Source organism: Manacus vitellinus, unplaced genomic scaffold (assembly GCF_001715985.3).
Source record: "Manacus vitellinus isolate BGI_N305 unplaced genomic scaffold, ASM171598v3 scaffold_66_pilon, whole genome shotgun sequence".
Lineage (NCBI taxonomy): Eukaryota > Metazoa > Chordata > Aves > Passeriformes > Pipridae > Manacus > Manacus vitellinus.
In genome coordinates, this window is record NW_021940729.1 from 1,281,324 (window position 1) to 1,297,058 (window position 15,735).

At 40.0% G+C, this 15,735-nt stretch overlaps 1 protein-coding gene across 1 annotated transcript in view; it reads left to right on the top strand.

Moving 5' to 3' along the window:
• The window catches only part of SCUBE1 (signal peptide, CUB domain and EGF like domain containing 1), a 175,581-nt gene that overhangs the window by 102,592 nt on the left and 57,254 nt on the right, over positions 1-15,735 (top strand). Inside the window, exon 8 of the mRNA XM_018083692.2 lies at positions 8,019-8,135. Within this exon, the coding sequence (XP_017939181.2) occupies positions 8,019-8,135 (117 nt within the window). The remainder of the gene's footprint in view (positions 1-8,018; positions 8,136-15,735) is intronic.

Below are 15,735 nucleotides of genomic sequence, written 5' to 3' on the forward strand. Positions count from 1 at the left end.
TGTGGTCTTAAGGCTAAAAAAAATCTCAGGTCTTAACTTGCAAGGGTCTATGCCCTGTATGAACATGCACATGAACAGCAGATAAAAAACTTCTAATTTCTCTGGTGTGCAGGCTTCTTTTTCCTTCCACCTCTCCATATGGCACCTTGAGGGGGTTAATCTTTTCTACTGAAGACCATAAGCTTGGCAGAGCAGCAAGGGGGTGTTATGGCTTCTGGATTTAAAATCAAAGGGTAACTTGTGAATTTTCTAGTCCATTATGTCTGTCTGACCTAAGCTGTTGCTTCCTGCCTGGTGTTTTGTTTGCTAGGAATTTCAGGACTTAATTTCATTGAATCACTGTTTTCTCTTCAGCAGAGACATACAGCTCTTACTCCATTACAGGAAAATAGAATCCACAAAGTTAACTAGAATTACCAGAGTCTCATAATTGAATTTATTTTCTCCTGCCATGTTTAAAATGATGGCTTATCAATAGGGAAACCTTCCTTGTATATCCTTTCAGTCATCCAAGGATCTCTCCTCTGGTGATTCAATGTGAATAACTTCTCCAAAATCAAACCTCTCTCTTGAAATACTGTATAAACCACACAGTGGTTGTGTAGTTCATATGGAAATCCACCATTTTCTGCATTTCAGGCCTGTATGGCAGAGCCATATTTAGCTTCTTTTCAGCTCAGGAAAAGGAGCTGTAGAACAGTAGAATTACTGAAGCCATGCATTCTTAACCTAAAAAAAAAAAATCTTTTCACCTGATGAGAGTTTTCTGTCAAAAGCCCTTTTTTTGTGAAAGTAAGTTTTGTGGGAAGACTCAGGTTTTCACAGTGCTTTTGCTTGGAACGATCTCCAGAAATAGGGAGACAGGATGTGCACAGGAGTCTCGCTAGGACATTCATTTGAAAGGTGAGGAAATGATACTTGAAGGCCCTTTCTCTGTGCTTTGCCACCCCTGTTCAAGGGAAATGTTGGTCTGTAAAGTCAGACTAACTCGTTATTGCCTTATGAAGGTGTTCCACCCTTGGGACCAGTATTGACAACCAATAGCCTGATAAGGGCTTGGCATTCTTCAGTTTCAATAAACATAAAAACATAGAAAATGTGGTTTTCTAACATGCCCTGACTACCAAGCATTGGAGTGCAGGGTGTTACGAGCTCTGGTTTGCCCCTGGAGGATTTCCACAAGTCTTAGGTTGTTTGATTCCAGTCTGAGTTAGAAACAGACTCTGCAAGCTTCATTTTTGGTTTCTTTCAAAGTGGAATTTTGAAGAGTTTCCAGGTGATACTACTCCCAGTTTTCTGTCTCAAAGAGGAGGGAGGTGGACAAGCTGGTGTTTGTTTTCAAGTGTTCTTTCAGAGCAGTTCACTTCTATCATAGTTACAGCTTGCCAAGGGTCAGTTTAAGCCAAGAGCACCTTTTCAGTCTGTACTTTAGTACCTGGCTTTGTTGTGCTGCCTCCCAGGACTCTTTCCAGTTACTTAAAATACGTCTTTATTTTTCTGAATGGCTTCTCCCTGACTTAGAACTGCTCACTGACAGCAGACTGAGCGTGTGGCTCTGTGTGCATCCCAAACCTCTTTGTGCTTTAATCAATAAAGAATTTAAAGCATATAACTAACAGGCATATTGCTGGGAGGCTCCCTGACTCAGTTACTGACTGTGAAACCAAGACCTTGCTTTAACTCCTTCTGTCAGTTCTACTTTGCTGTATGAAATCATAGCAAACAGGGGGAAGGAATCCCCGAGGTCATTCATGCATTCTCTCTCTCCCAAGGGCAGGTCCTTTCATCTCGAGTTATCGTCACTTTTATTCACTGGGTTTGTGAATGGTGTGCTATTTCCTGTAAAAATCCCTTTTCTTCATTTCTTTGCTGATGATAAAGACTCTGACCTTATCCAGAATTCCTGGCAATACCTTCCATTGTTTTGCTTCTCCATTTTAAATGAAAGGATTTGTCCAAGGTCAGGAGATAATGCTCCTTGGCAATATTCAGAGTATTTCAGTTTTGCTTAAATACAGCTTCTCTGGGTAGAATACACACCACAGCTCCTAGTGCTAATTTTAAGGGACCAGACTGGACTCACAGGGTGCTTATAAAACACCTGATCCAATCTATCAAGTGATGTTCCCTAAGTATGTCACATTCCCTGAAGAGGAATCGATCTTCACTCATTCCCTATGTGTCAGTGCAGAATTCTCATCCTATTTTCATGCAAATAAAATTCTACCAATCATGAAATTGCAAGGAAGTGAGGAGACAAGCATAACGAAGGGAAGAATTCCACATCCTGCAAGTTACCCTTTCTGTCTCACCTTTTTCATTCCCTGAATATGAAGCTCTTTCATTTCCTCCTTCATCTGTTCACAGCTATTTGTTTCGTTCATTATACTCCTGTGAATGCTCTTTCTCTCCCCTTTCAGCATCACAGAGCAGAATTTGCATGAGAATAGCATCGTTCTCCCTTAACTGAAAATTGAAATATTTTAGTGGTGTGTTTAGTTTGGTTCCTGTGCTTGTTTGTCCTTTGGGTCCCTGCTTGTTCCCTGATCCCGTGGCACACAGAGCATGTACTGCCACTTGCAGTAAAATTCCCTTTATGGATGGCAGCAGCAGCCTTACTGTGTGTTCCCTGTCTCATGGCTTTCTTACTCATACTGAATATTCTCTCTTACTTCAAGGCAAGCTCAATTTATAATCCACAGACTACTATTTTTTTTAATTGCCTGAGTGGAGTTTTAATCTCTTCCAAGTCTCAGGCTTTCAGAATTTGTGTATTTTTGGTCAGAATTTGAGGGGGTTCCAGAGTGTGGGTCTTTATTCAGTTAGGACTTTTATCCAGTCCTGCAGTTCACCTGCACACAGCAGTGATGCCACTAGTGGTTCATATTGTTTCTCTATGATTCTCTGTATAACATAAAAGTTAAGAGGTGGAGGGTACTGTGGAAACCCAGTGGAATCCTGGTGTAGGTCCTTATGAGGGCCCTAAAATGCTGCAGTGATGCAAAGGATGATTACAGACAATGGCAATTCATGGTTTCAGATCAGATCTTCTCAAAAGTCCCAAAGCCATATATTTGGCTTTCTTTAACAGATATCCTTAATCTTTCCTCACTTGTTCAAAGTTTGTGTTTCCCCGTGAATTAGATGCACAGAAATAAACACATTTGTATGTGCTTAGCACAGGTAAACAGGTTATCCCTTGGTAGGGGCACAGCAGCAGTTTACAACAGCTTTAGTTACAGCACAGCTGCTGAGAAACCCTTCTTGCCACTCCAGTTTCCAGGCAATATTACCTCAGAGGCACCTCTTTAGGAAAGACTGGTCTGAGGTAATCCATACACCTCATGCTTTCACTGGCTGAAGCAGGGAGTGCACTAAAGCTGATATTCCTCTTGCAACATTTAGCCTTCGGTTACATCAGGATTGACTCCTTCGTGTGTCTGACCCCTGAATTTCAGACAGTTATCTGAACATAATACACTGTGTTCATGTGCCAAATTCAGACCAGGTGCAGGAGGAGATATGGTTACACTCTGAGTACTGTTACTCATAACTTTGCTTGGACTGTGACCTGTTTGACAGGACCTGGTAGCTCCTCTGAATCCAGGCTCCTCCATCAGGAATTCCTCTTTGGCTAGCAGAAAAGTTGATTTGAAACAAGCTGCTCTAGGATGGCACAGATCACTGAGCTTTAGGCTACTGCAAATGAATTCCAAATAAAGGCCTTTTGAATTGCTGGTTTGCTTTAACTTGCCCCATGGTCAGTGTTAGCACTTGGGCAATCCTGGGAACTAAGCAGGGGGAAAGAGCATTTTTCCACTTCCACGTCTTCCTTTTGGCTGTACTTTCTGCTCACCATGTCAGAAATCTGGCAAACTTAGAGAATATTCTTTGTTTTGGGGGGCTGCCATCTCTTTTATTTGCAGCCTACCTGTTGCTGCAAAAAATCCTTTTCCTCTGCCTTAGGACAGGAACTCAGTCCAACCTTCCACTCTTAATTCAGAGATGGCATCTGCTCTCTTGTTGTTATCTGCTCTTTCCAGTCACTGTGTTATGATCAAGAATTAGAAAGCAAATAGGGTTTTCTGGATCCTATTGACTTCAGTTTGCCATGCTGGATAACAGAAAAGATCAGGTTTACCTTGTCTGGTCTCACAGACCTGTGTAATTTTGTTCTGCTTTGCACCATATCTCAGTTCCTGTAAAACTGGTTTGGATCTTAGTTCAGGTTGAACCAGGCTGCCAAAAATGAGTAGGACAGATTTGCTTGATTTTGACCAATACCCTTAAAATCACATCATGTTCTTTTGTTCATGAGATAAATTGAAGTCACGAAAATTGGCTTTATTAAATAATTGGCTGCTTAAAAAAAAAAACCAACAACAACAACTCAGATTGAATTAGAAGCTTGTATTTTAAATGGTCATGTTTACTTGTTTAGTAAAAGAAGCTGAAAATCAGGCTTTCAGAAATGTTCTCAAGCCATATCCCATATTGCAATATCCCATAGTTACTGGTTTTTTCTTATATATATATATATATACATATCATGGTTAGAGCAGTAAATATCCTAATGGAGTAAACCTTAGGTAAAACATATTGGTAATGATTTTAGTTATTTCTTGTCTATGGATCCACTGAGCAGATTGTTCCAGAATTAAGAGTTTACACTGGAAAAACACAATGTAATTTCTCCCAGACTGCCTTATGTAAATAGATGTCCTGTTCTTTAGATCCCTTTTTCTGTCTGAATATTCTGGTAGGAATTCAATAAGGATGTAGATGGGGCTACAAACATCACTTTAAATTAACAACAAAGTCTAATTGTTTTGAATTATGAGCTTTATCATAATTCAGAGGGAATCTAAATGTCAGTTCCATGACACTGCTTTACTTGTGTCTTCCAGTTCTTTTTCTGCTCCCTCATCAGAATAAAAAACAAACAAACAAACAACCCAGAAATGTATGAAAAAGTTTGGAACAAACAAACAGAAAATGCTAAAATGCTGAGGTTGTCTTTCCCAGAGGAAAAAAAACCCAGAGAAAATGGTCTGTAGGATCAATATCACCGTGAAGGCCTGATTCAATTTTTAACATCCATTTTTTTCCCTTCCCCAGTGTGATAAAATAAAAATAAGAAGTAATTTTTGCTTCTGCTCTTGTTTGAGGCCTAAAAGTTGTATTTGCTTTTCAAATATCAAGTTTGAGGTGAAGGAGGAGTTGAAGTCCTTACACCAGAAGCACAGGTGGTCAGGCACTTGGGTTTGTGTTGTGTACAGGCCTCAGCTCTTCTCTTTGATGTGGCTCCCAGGACCTCTTTCCCACATTCTGCTCTTCATGTTTGCTTTCTTTTCCCAATGTCTTCTCGCGACCTTGAGTTTAAGGAATTTCATCAACACATCTCTCCAATAATCCAAAATGTTAGAGGTACTGTCACATGTCCTCCTGCTCACTTGGGTCTTCACTCTGGTAAAGAGTTTGTCATGTATGAAAGTCCGAGTCGCTAGGAAAGTTGAAGGGTATTTATCCCTTTCGGTTTGTTTTACTAAATCTGTGTGAAAATAAGAAAAGCTGGCTTGATTCCTTCTATTTATATGTAGAAATAACTCTTGTTCACTGAATGACCCTTACCCTGTAGATCCAGTCATCCATGCCATGGGAAAAAAAAAGAAAAATTGTTGTGTCTATTCATTTTCACTGGATGTCATCCAGAAAGCAGAAATATTACTGCTTATGTTCATCTTGTGCTGATGAACTACAATAAAGGGGTCTTCCTATGCCAGAGTTAATCTGCTAACATAAGATTTACTGCTCTTTGCAGTGCCATGCCAAACCTCATCTCCAGTGCCTTTTCCTGGCTTTTAACCTTTACTCCTGGCAAATCATCCCACCCTTAAACTGTAAAAAATTTGAAATTACCTGAAAGGTTTTCCCTTCTCTGAAAGATAAAATTATTTGATATGTTGGCCTACACGTGCACACACACAAACAAGTGGAAATGCTAGCAGAAGAATTCTTCAAGCAGTAGTTTTAACCTCTTAAGTCTATAAAATAGTCCTTCCCAGAGGAGTAAATGAAATTCAGAACTATATCACTTAAACAGTTTGGTTCAGGTCCTGCAGGTTGTGCCTAAGGTGAAAAGAACTCTGCCTGAAAATAAGGAATTGCAGCCTCGGCTCCATTACAAGGAAAACATTTGTTAGCTGTGCCTCCTGGCAGTTATATGCAAATCTATTTGGGTACTAGTTGCCCTTTCTAATTTATATTATTATATAGCAAACATTGCATAAAAATCTAAAACCTATCCAGAGGAGCACGTGTGAGTGTGTCTGGACTCAGAGTTTTGTCCCATGCTGGTAATGCAACCCCTTGCTTTCAGGTTTTTTTGTGAGTGCCAGGAGCTCATTCGTAGAGAGAGGCCTGTGCCAGTGCAAAAAAAAAAAAAACCAAAAAACAAACAACTAAAAAACTCAAAAAGAAACCAGTTACACTTTTTCTTTTTCCTATTTTAAAGCAGTGAAGTCCCTCCAAAGGGCCAGTCTAAGTTCACCTTGAGGACAAAACGGAGGCTGCTTTAAAATAAAAAAATCTTTTAGTACTAGTCAATTAAAAGATAAAGCCTGTTCTGTTCTGTGTAAATAATTTTTGATCAATGTACTGTTCTAAGGCAATTCCCAATTAGCATATCCTATAGCTTATTGTCAGACCCTGTCCACAGGGTACAATTGTGACACAGGCTGTGAATATTCAGCAATAGGAGTCTGTAAATCTGAGTAAGTAATGACAAAACCTCTTTAGGGAAGGAGGTGAGCTGAGTAGAATAATGGAAATCTTGGGGGGCAGTGGGGTATTTTAATTTAATCAAAGCCAGAGCAACTGAAAAAGATACTATTAAAAGGACTTGCTCTCTGAAGTAAATACTTTTCAGATAAATGCCCAGTTCAAACTGACGTGCTAAATTGGCATCCTTACATCCACTCTATTCTGTGGATCAAAACAAAGTTAATCATTTCACTTGCCTTTTATCTATTTTATGGATGTGTTTGTGAGTGTGATGTGTGAGCTTGTGCATGTGTAATGTGTGTGCATGTGCATACGTGAGTGGAAATAATGGCAATGAGGGAGGGGTTTTGCTTTTTTTCTAACGAAGTTGAAGATTTATTTTTTTTTTAATGTAGTGGTACCTCACAGTCACTGCCCACTGTAGTAAAAGCTCAGAAGTATTGCAACTTTCTCTTGCCTGTGTTTGCCCAGCCACCCTTCTACATACTACAAGCACTGGGAAATTTCAATGACACAGCTTGGAATGGGTTCAGTGACCTCAATTATGCCCTCCCACCCACTCCAAACTCCTTTCAATTTGCAAAAAGCTTTAAGTGGACAAAACCCAGATGCCTTTTGCTTGTAGTTCAGTAAGAACAGATTGGGCATGTAGATTCTTGTCAAAGTGATATATGTAGTTCATTTTCCATTAACTCTTTCTTAACTAAGGATTTTCAAATTCTCAGTTCCAAGCCTAGCACGCTGCTTTGCTTTCTACTGTTTTTAGAGTTCATTATGCCTACGACATCATTTAAAAGTGAAGCCCAAAATTCCTCAGCTAGACATTGACTGATACAAAACAGGCAGAAGGTTTGGTTCTGCTTTTAGAGGCAGTCACTTTTTTTTTCCCCCCTCTTTTTAAACTTATTCCATGCGTAATAACCCATCCTGTTGTCTAAGGCGGTTGAAAAGTAAATATAATAAGGCAAATCTCTCCTGGGAGGAGAGAGAAATGATGACCTGTGGGAATGGTTGCCCAGCCCAGAGCAGTAGGTGGGCCCTGCCGACCTCGCGGGCTCGCTGCGGTTGCCTCGCTTAAACTTACATCGCTTCCAGTGTGTTGTGGCGCTGTAACACCCCAAATATGTTGTGATGCAGTGATATCCCAAAGAGCCAGCGCCTCTCCCCTCCCCCAGAACATCTCATTACACTCCCTCTCTCCCTCTCCCTCTCTCCCTTTCTCTCTCGTCCTGCAGAAACATGTGCTGTCAATAACGGAGGCTGCGATCGGACGTGCAAGGACACGGCGACAGGGGTCCGGTGCAGTTGCCCAGTTGGATTTACCCTGCAGCCTGATGGGAAAACGTGCAAAGGTCAGCCTCTGTTTGCTTTGCAATGCATCATTTGCCTTCAGTGCTTCCAGTAGAAGATGTAAATATCAAGTTATTTAATCAATACTTTCAAGTTGAGGCAGTGCTGGTGTAGGGATTGCAGTTGAGTTCATTCGTTTTCTCACCCCTTATTTTTCTGTGTGTCCCTCCCAGGTCAAAATATTCTGTGATTTCAGTCATTTTTCTTTCTGTGTATCAGAAGGTTTTATTACTGCAAAGAAATGACATGCAGAGGTCAAGCTGCTTTGAGCCGAGCAGAGGTTCAGAGGAACAACTCTGGGCTGCAAAAAGCCTTTAGTTTCAAAGGATATTCTTGTAAAACTGCAGTCATCTAGAAATGTCTGAATTTGTCCATTGAAAAAGCAAGTTAGGATTCTCAACCAATACTTTGTCACCTGCAGATAATCAGCTGGTTGTTACCAAGGGAAGACAGGTATTGGTCAGGAAAAAACCCAGACACTTGTCCGTCTGTGCACCTTCAAACAATAGGTAACAACAAAGGAAAACCAAAATGACATTTACGAATGCCCAGGTCTGAACCACGTGGCTGGTGCTCAGGTTTTACTGTTCCAAAGGCAGCACAAGAACCTCGGTGGTTTTTGTCCTTGGTGGGTGTGTTAACACCGAGGTCAGGGAAGAGGGGACAGAAAAGAGCATCTGAGATCACTGTCGGAGTCTGTTCCCAGTTAAGGAGGCAGGGACAGTTCTCAAATATCCCCCCAAAATCACACTTAATGGCATGTGTGTAGATTTGGGTACTTGTTAGTAGGACCAGGCCATCCATCAACCATTGTCCCATCTTCCTTTTGAGCTTCCTTGCCAAGGACTCAGCGATGGACATCCAGGAGGACATTGCAAATATTCTTGTCACAGAGAACCCTTTTTATCACTCAGTGACTTAGCATAAGCTGACCCAACTTGCTAAGAAATTATTATGACTCTTTTTTCCTTCAAAATACCCAGAAATGTCAGGATATCTTCAGTCCAGGGCTTGATGTTACTTAAAATAGTAAACCCCACAAAAATAAACAGAAAATGTGTGGTTTCCTCTTGCTCCAGGCTGAAAAATCCCAGTGCTTGGGCATGATCCTGTTAGTATTTATAGAAATAACAGTCCATTTGCCTGTTTATTTGAAAATAAAACATTTAAGCTGCCATTGCACACAATGTTAATAGTTAAGGGTGAGCTCACATCAAAACTCAGTCATCTGAGTTCAAGCCACATAAAAATAAATCTTCATTTTTACCAGCAGAACAGTAACAGTGATTCCACCAAGTGCTTAAAAAGGAGGCATTTTAATAATGTAACATTCATCTAGGCTTGATCATAATGTTTATTATTGAAACTGTGTCATGAAAAAAGAGATTAATTCTAAATTTAGACATTTGGCCAGAGAACTACCATGGAACAATATTTATATAATAATCAAGTCTATAGTTAGTCCTATAGACAAAATGAAATATTCAACTGATCCTCAAACCAAATACTTTAGCTCCAAGCTCTTTCACTTTTTGCCTTTCCCCTGTTTTTATCAGTAGAAAATACAAGAAACAGAATTATGATGCTGCAGATTCTTTTTTACTTTCCTAAAATAAGCAGCAACTGGAAAATAACTTACATGGTTTAATTAACCAACTAAACCATTTCTTTTTAACCTTTATTGACATTTTAGGAAATATTCTTCCTCATAAAAAGGTAAAATATATGTTTTTAATTTAATTTATTTGTAATTAATCACGTTTATCTAATGTGAGATTTCTGGGCTAAGATTCTGCTTTCCTGAAGCTGAAGTAAATTCCCATTTAAACCTGTGCTCAAAGGATCCTGCACTTGAACTGAGCAGTAAAGTTTTTTCCCTTAAAAGCACCTTCAGGGGTCATGTCACATCCTGTCTTTCCTGGGCACAGTTTCCAAGTCCATCAAGTGTCACAGCATGTCCTAGTGAGCTTTTTCATAGAAGCATCATTTTAAGAGAGGTTATGTTTCTAAATATGGAAAAAGATGTGCCATTGCCTGTTAAAGGAAGGTAGGGGTACAGAGCATGTAAGTAAAGCTGAGAGGAACTGGAGGGAAAATTGATATATTAACTGCAAAATGCACTTGTGGGTTGAGCAAAATGATTGATATGTTTAGGTTTAATTTAGCAAATAATGTTGACCAAAAATAATGTTTTCATTGGAAAGTCTGTGACTTTTCAGTCAGTTTTGGCATCTTCCTCTCTAAGACATTTTACATTATGGTGTTGCTTGGATTCAAAGACTAAAAGAAACATGTGAACTTTTGAGCACTGCAGGGTGGACATTATGTAATTTATTAATCTGTAATTTCAGCTCACTTGTAGGTGACTTCCTCAACAGTGTCCTTTTGCCATAATGGCATTTTATAGAAATCTATTGACACTTTCCTTCCTTATTTTTTACAAGGGAATCAGTTACATTAAAAAAAAAAATTGAAATAAATAAAAATACTATTTTTCTAAATAAAGAAAATTTCTAGATGGTCCTGTGCAAAAATCAGAACTAATCTGTCTTAGGCATTGTACAGACGTGTAACGGGGAAAAGATTTACTGTCCAAAATGCCCACAGATTTTTGTTTGGTAGTTTGGAATTACATTAATTGTTTAGTATAGAAAAAAGGCAAGTAGATATAAAAGAAGAGGAAAGACAAGTTCTTAAAGAAGAGTATATGCAAACATGCTTGATTGCCAAAAGGTGGCAAATAAACCTTATTAAATGTAACTAATTGTTCTGTGCTTCATTTGCAATATCGTATTTCCCATTCTATAGTTCTGCCAGAAAAGCTGGCATGAATTTAAAATACAGAGTAAAGAACCGAAACTCTGGTATTTCTCTTGGCCCTTTCCCAATTTATCAGAGGATGGAAGGTGCAGGAAAGCATTTTCCAAGCAATACAAACCTTCAGTGGGTTTGGATGTTGACCTCTTCCACAGGCTCAGTGGGAAATGAGAGTTCATTGCATCTCAAAGAATCAAGCTCCTTTTGTTAATGCAGATTACAGTCTGACTTATACCAAATATCAATAAGACAGGGGGAAAATTTGTTTTGGATATAGTTTTAAAATGGAATATGAACAGGTATCTGCACAGCCAGTAGGAAAACTACTGTCACAGAAGGTTTCTTTGGTTTCTGGAGACTGAAAAAAATCTTTTTTATCTCTGATTCTTTCCCCCTTCCCTGATCGTGTAGTATAAGAAGAGCAGAAGTGTCTGTGGTCTGGTTAGAGGGACCTTCAGATGTATAAATGGTGGCTGGGATAAAAGTTCATTAACCTTTTGCTGTTCTTTAGAAGTCAGTCTGGAACTCAAGTCTTCCCTCAGCTGGCTTGGCACACAATGGAGAATGCTCCTTTATTCCCTTCAGCTTTCCTGTCAACTTGGCTTTTAATAAGCCAAGCCATGGAAGCTTTTGACAGCTAAGAGAAGAGACATTCCAGGCAGAAAGAGTTCCATATTCTCCCTCTAATTAACACTATTTAATTTCTCCTGCCATTGTAACTGGGTGATCCCAGCTTGATGCTCAGTTCATTTGATGCTGCCCATTATTGGGCTACACAGGATGAAACAGTGTAGTTTGTTTCCTTAAATGCCTATCAAGCTATCCCACAGAATTCAGCTAATTCAGCCAGAGGGGGAGCCAGGGGATTAAAAGGCACAGTAACCCAGGGTGCTTGTTGCTCATTGCCTCCTCCCCACTTTTTAATATCCCCTGTGTTGTGCATATCAGGGGTTCTGTGGTCCCAAACCCCCTTGTTTGTTGGTTTCTGTGCATCCTTCCTGCTGAGAACCCTTTTCATGGATCCAGCTGGAATCTTCCCTCAGTGAGAAGATTCATCAGTCCAGCATTTCAATTCTATTAAATACAACAGAAGTAGCTGATAAAGCAGGAGGCTCATTTGCAAAAAAAACTTATGGGGTTTGAGAGGAGTGAAGTCAGACTAGGGTAGACTTAGCACAGATTTCTGAAGGTTGTTTAAATCCATCTGATAAACTGGGTCAAACAATAAAGGGCAGCTACAGGAGGATGGGAGACAAGCTGATCAAGGGAGCATTCTTCTCCCAGGACTCACAGCAGAGGAGGGCTGGGAATGATGGCAAAACATGATGTCCGAGAGAGACAGGGACTCTTAGGGTTCTCTAAGTGAATTGGAGTAAGAGGAAGGGCCACGAGCTTCTAGCATGGTATAAAATGTAGGACCGTGTGTCTGATATGCTGCATTTCTGCCTCAGGACTTGAAAAAGAAACTGTGCCCCCAGGGGACTCCTGTGCCCAGAGTGATGCAGCTTCCCAGCCCTGCACACAGGGACACAGAGGCCCTGTGCAGGGGGCAGCACTTGCTGAGCTCCTCGAGTCGAACAGCAGAGCAAGTAAAGTCTTTAAGCAGGAGAAGAAAAGCATAACTGGATTTCTGAGGGTCATGGAGCAAAAGCCACCTGTCGGATATGACTTTTCCATAAGCATCCATAAAGTGCTGCCTAACTTTGCAACGTCCCTTAGATGGTTTGTGGTAGCAGAATGGTTTTTGTGGGGGTTTTTTTTGCATCATTTCATCATTTCATTTGCATCCTCTGACAATCCACCCTCAAGGGGAAGGGACTTGACAGTGGGATTTTGGGAAGGCTGGGCCAGAATGTTGGTGGGTTTAGCAGCAGTGTGAGGTTATAATCTGCAGCAGGATTAATTCATGTGCCCAAATAGGTCTTTGTGAAGCCCAGGTGATGCCACAGACGTGTGTTTAGGAGGCAGAAAGTTCCCTTCCCATCTCCACCCAGAGATGGTGCATTTTATTTACTGTGCAACACTGAGTAAGCCCTTCTTAGCCCTCTGGCATATTGTTTAACTAGAGCAGTGTTATGCTGGGGTTATGTGACTGGATGGCAAACATTTCTCCTTCCTGCTGTCTCATTGTCATGGTGACCCAGCAATGTGCTCTCCACATCCTTGAAACAGCCCCCCAGCCTTCAGCATTCAGATGCAGCGAAGAAATGTGGCACTTACATGCTTTAAATACTTGACTGTGCTGCAGTGGGAGCATCAGAAATGCCTGAGTGTTGAATCAAAGGCCTCTAACTCAGCTCTGTAAGCTCCCTTATCATTCAGCAATCTAGAAAAGAAGATAGGGACTAATGAAAAATTTCAGTCCAAGAACTGTTTCAGAGTTAATTTGAAATAAAAGGGAGATTTTGCATTGCCTGTACTAGGTTGACATAGTGATCGCTTTTTTTCATCTTTCTTAATTGCAGCCTATTACAGCAGAAAAATACATTTTAAATTAGTTTTGGATACACACACACACAAAATGAGCTCCTGAAAGTGAATTAAGTCTTTAAGCTGGAATTGTTTCTCTGAGGAAAGAGTTACAGAATGAGTTTTAATGAAGCAAAGTATGTCATGTTTTGTTAAATATGAACTGAAACGTTTAATTAAGTTAAATGTTTAAATGTTCAAAATTAATGCTTGACATGAGTTTGGTACAAGAGTATGACTCAGATGTTGAAGGCTTTCCTCTCTTTTAATTCAGAACACACTAACACTGAGTGAAAAACTCACAGTGAGCAGTTTAGCTGGCCAATTTGGCTTCATTTCCTGGCTGCAGAGTATCTGTGAACAGTTATGATTTCCTCCATCATTCCATTAATCGAAATTACTTAAAATTTGTTTTAGTTTTTTTTTCTCTCTAAATTGGATTAAATTGACTAAAGCTTTTAGAATTGCATCTTGTCAGTCCCAATCAATTCATATGACACTGAAAATGTTTCCTCTCTTTTTAAAAAAGGAGCACCAGAAGGAGCACAGGTTATTTTTATTGTCTGTTATTTGTAAGATGCAGTTGTTAATCTGGTACATCAGCTATTAGCTTGCCAGAGTTATGATAATACCTTCCTTTGACTGTGATTGATTAAATAAGTCTCAGGGTGATATAATTTTTCACTGGTTGTCTAAATGCAATGTTTTGCAGTAGGAGCAATTACCTGTGATAAACTCAGGTTTTGTTTGGTTAATATCCCTGATCAACCTGACATATTTCTTTTTTTTACATGTGAGTAAAAATTTGACAGTAAAATATATCCCTGTGCAAGATAACCTCTGTAAAATATATGCATCAGTCAAGTTTACATCAAGGCAGGTAAAACTTCAGTGGCACATACAACCACACTTTTCAGAACATAAAAGTGTCCCAATGCCTTTAGAATCAAGACTATAAGTCTGGAGCAGTTCTGAAATAAGATATACCTGACCTAAGAGAAGAGTGCAAGAGAGGTCCAAATTATTTCATGGGAATGAACTTTTTTATGGTTTGGTTTTGTTTTGTTTGGGCACTGTTCTAGTTTTCTTCCTTAGCTGTAAAGAGACCTCACTGAAAGCAGGTATCCTGCTCTACCTTTTGCAGGGCATTAGTGAAATTAAGTATTGTGTGAGATGTCCCAGAGCACCCCTGGGACATACAAAAAGAGCTTTTTTCCAGCTCACCTTTCTCTAGCAACATCAAGATTTTTTTTTTAACACTTATGAAAAGGTTTAGCTCTCTGCACATTAGACACATATGGTGTCTAAAAAAAAAAGGGAAAAAACATAGATGCAAATGGTGTGAAAGGATAAACTCAAGTGAAATACGTTGCTGGCAGTCGTCACCTCCACTGCAGTCAGAGTGCTGGGGTACCAGCAAATGTCAGCCTAAATGTCAAAATTGCAAAAACTTAAGAATGTCAAAATTACATAAATTTCAACATTACAAGCAGCAGTGGGTTTTTGAAGAGGATTTCTGGCTAAGCCAGAAAGGGCAGAGACCTGCTTGTCTTTATTCCCTTTTTCTTCTGGTTACATTTCCCTCGATGACTGCACCATGGCCATCTACTCTTGGGTCATAGCTTTGAGATAATTTAGGTAGTTGAGAGATTGACTGTTGAGAGGTTCTACTTTCAGTAGTGGTTCACGATGCTGCTGCTCAATGCCAGAGAAATTTGGTGTACAGCACACTAGATTAACATTCTGCTGATATGGTGCCTTCTATCCAGAGTTTGGTTTGGAAAGCAGCACGTGGGAAATGGTGCCTCAGCCTTCCCTAAGTCAAAGGTGCAGTGATGACCAGTGAGAGCAGCTTTTCATTTAAGCTGATAAGTAGCTTCTCTTTGCTTGCTGTGCATAAATAAAGCTCTCTGGGCTGGATTGCTCTGGGATATCCTGGAGCAGTAGGATGCATGTTACTCAGAGTCTCTCGAAAGAAACTAAGGGAAGTACAGGATTGCTCTCAGCAGACTTTAACTCACTGTTCTGGTATCTCTGCTGGAAAAAACCCTCCAGACTTTGCAAATGGAAACACACCCTCTGTGGAGAAGCTGACCTGAGCAGATAGACCATGTTAACCATGATTCTTGGGAGTGGCAGGCAGTACAAGGGTTTTTAGGTGACAGGCCTACAGATACACTGCAGACTTTTTGGGGGGAGATTTCTCAGACGTGGAATGAATTTTCAGTTCTCAGAAAACTGAATGCTCATGGGATTTCAAGCCAAGAGCCTCAGTAAAAAAGGCATTTAAAATCTCGTTTTTAAATAGAGGTTGTC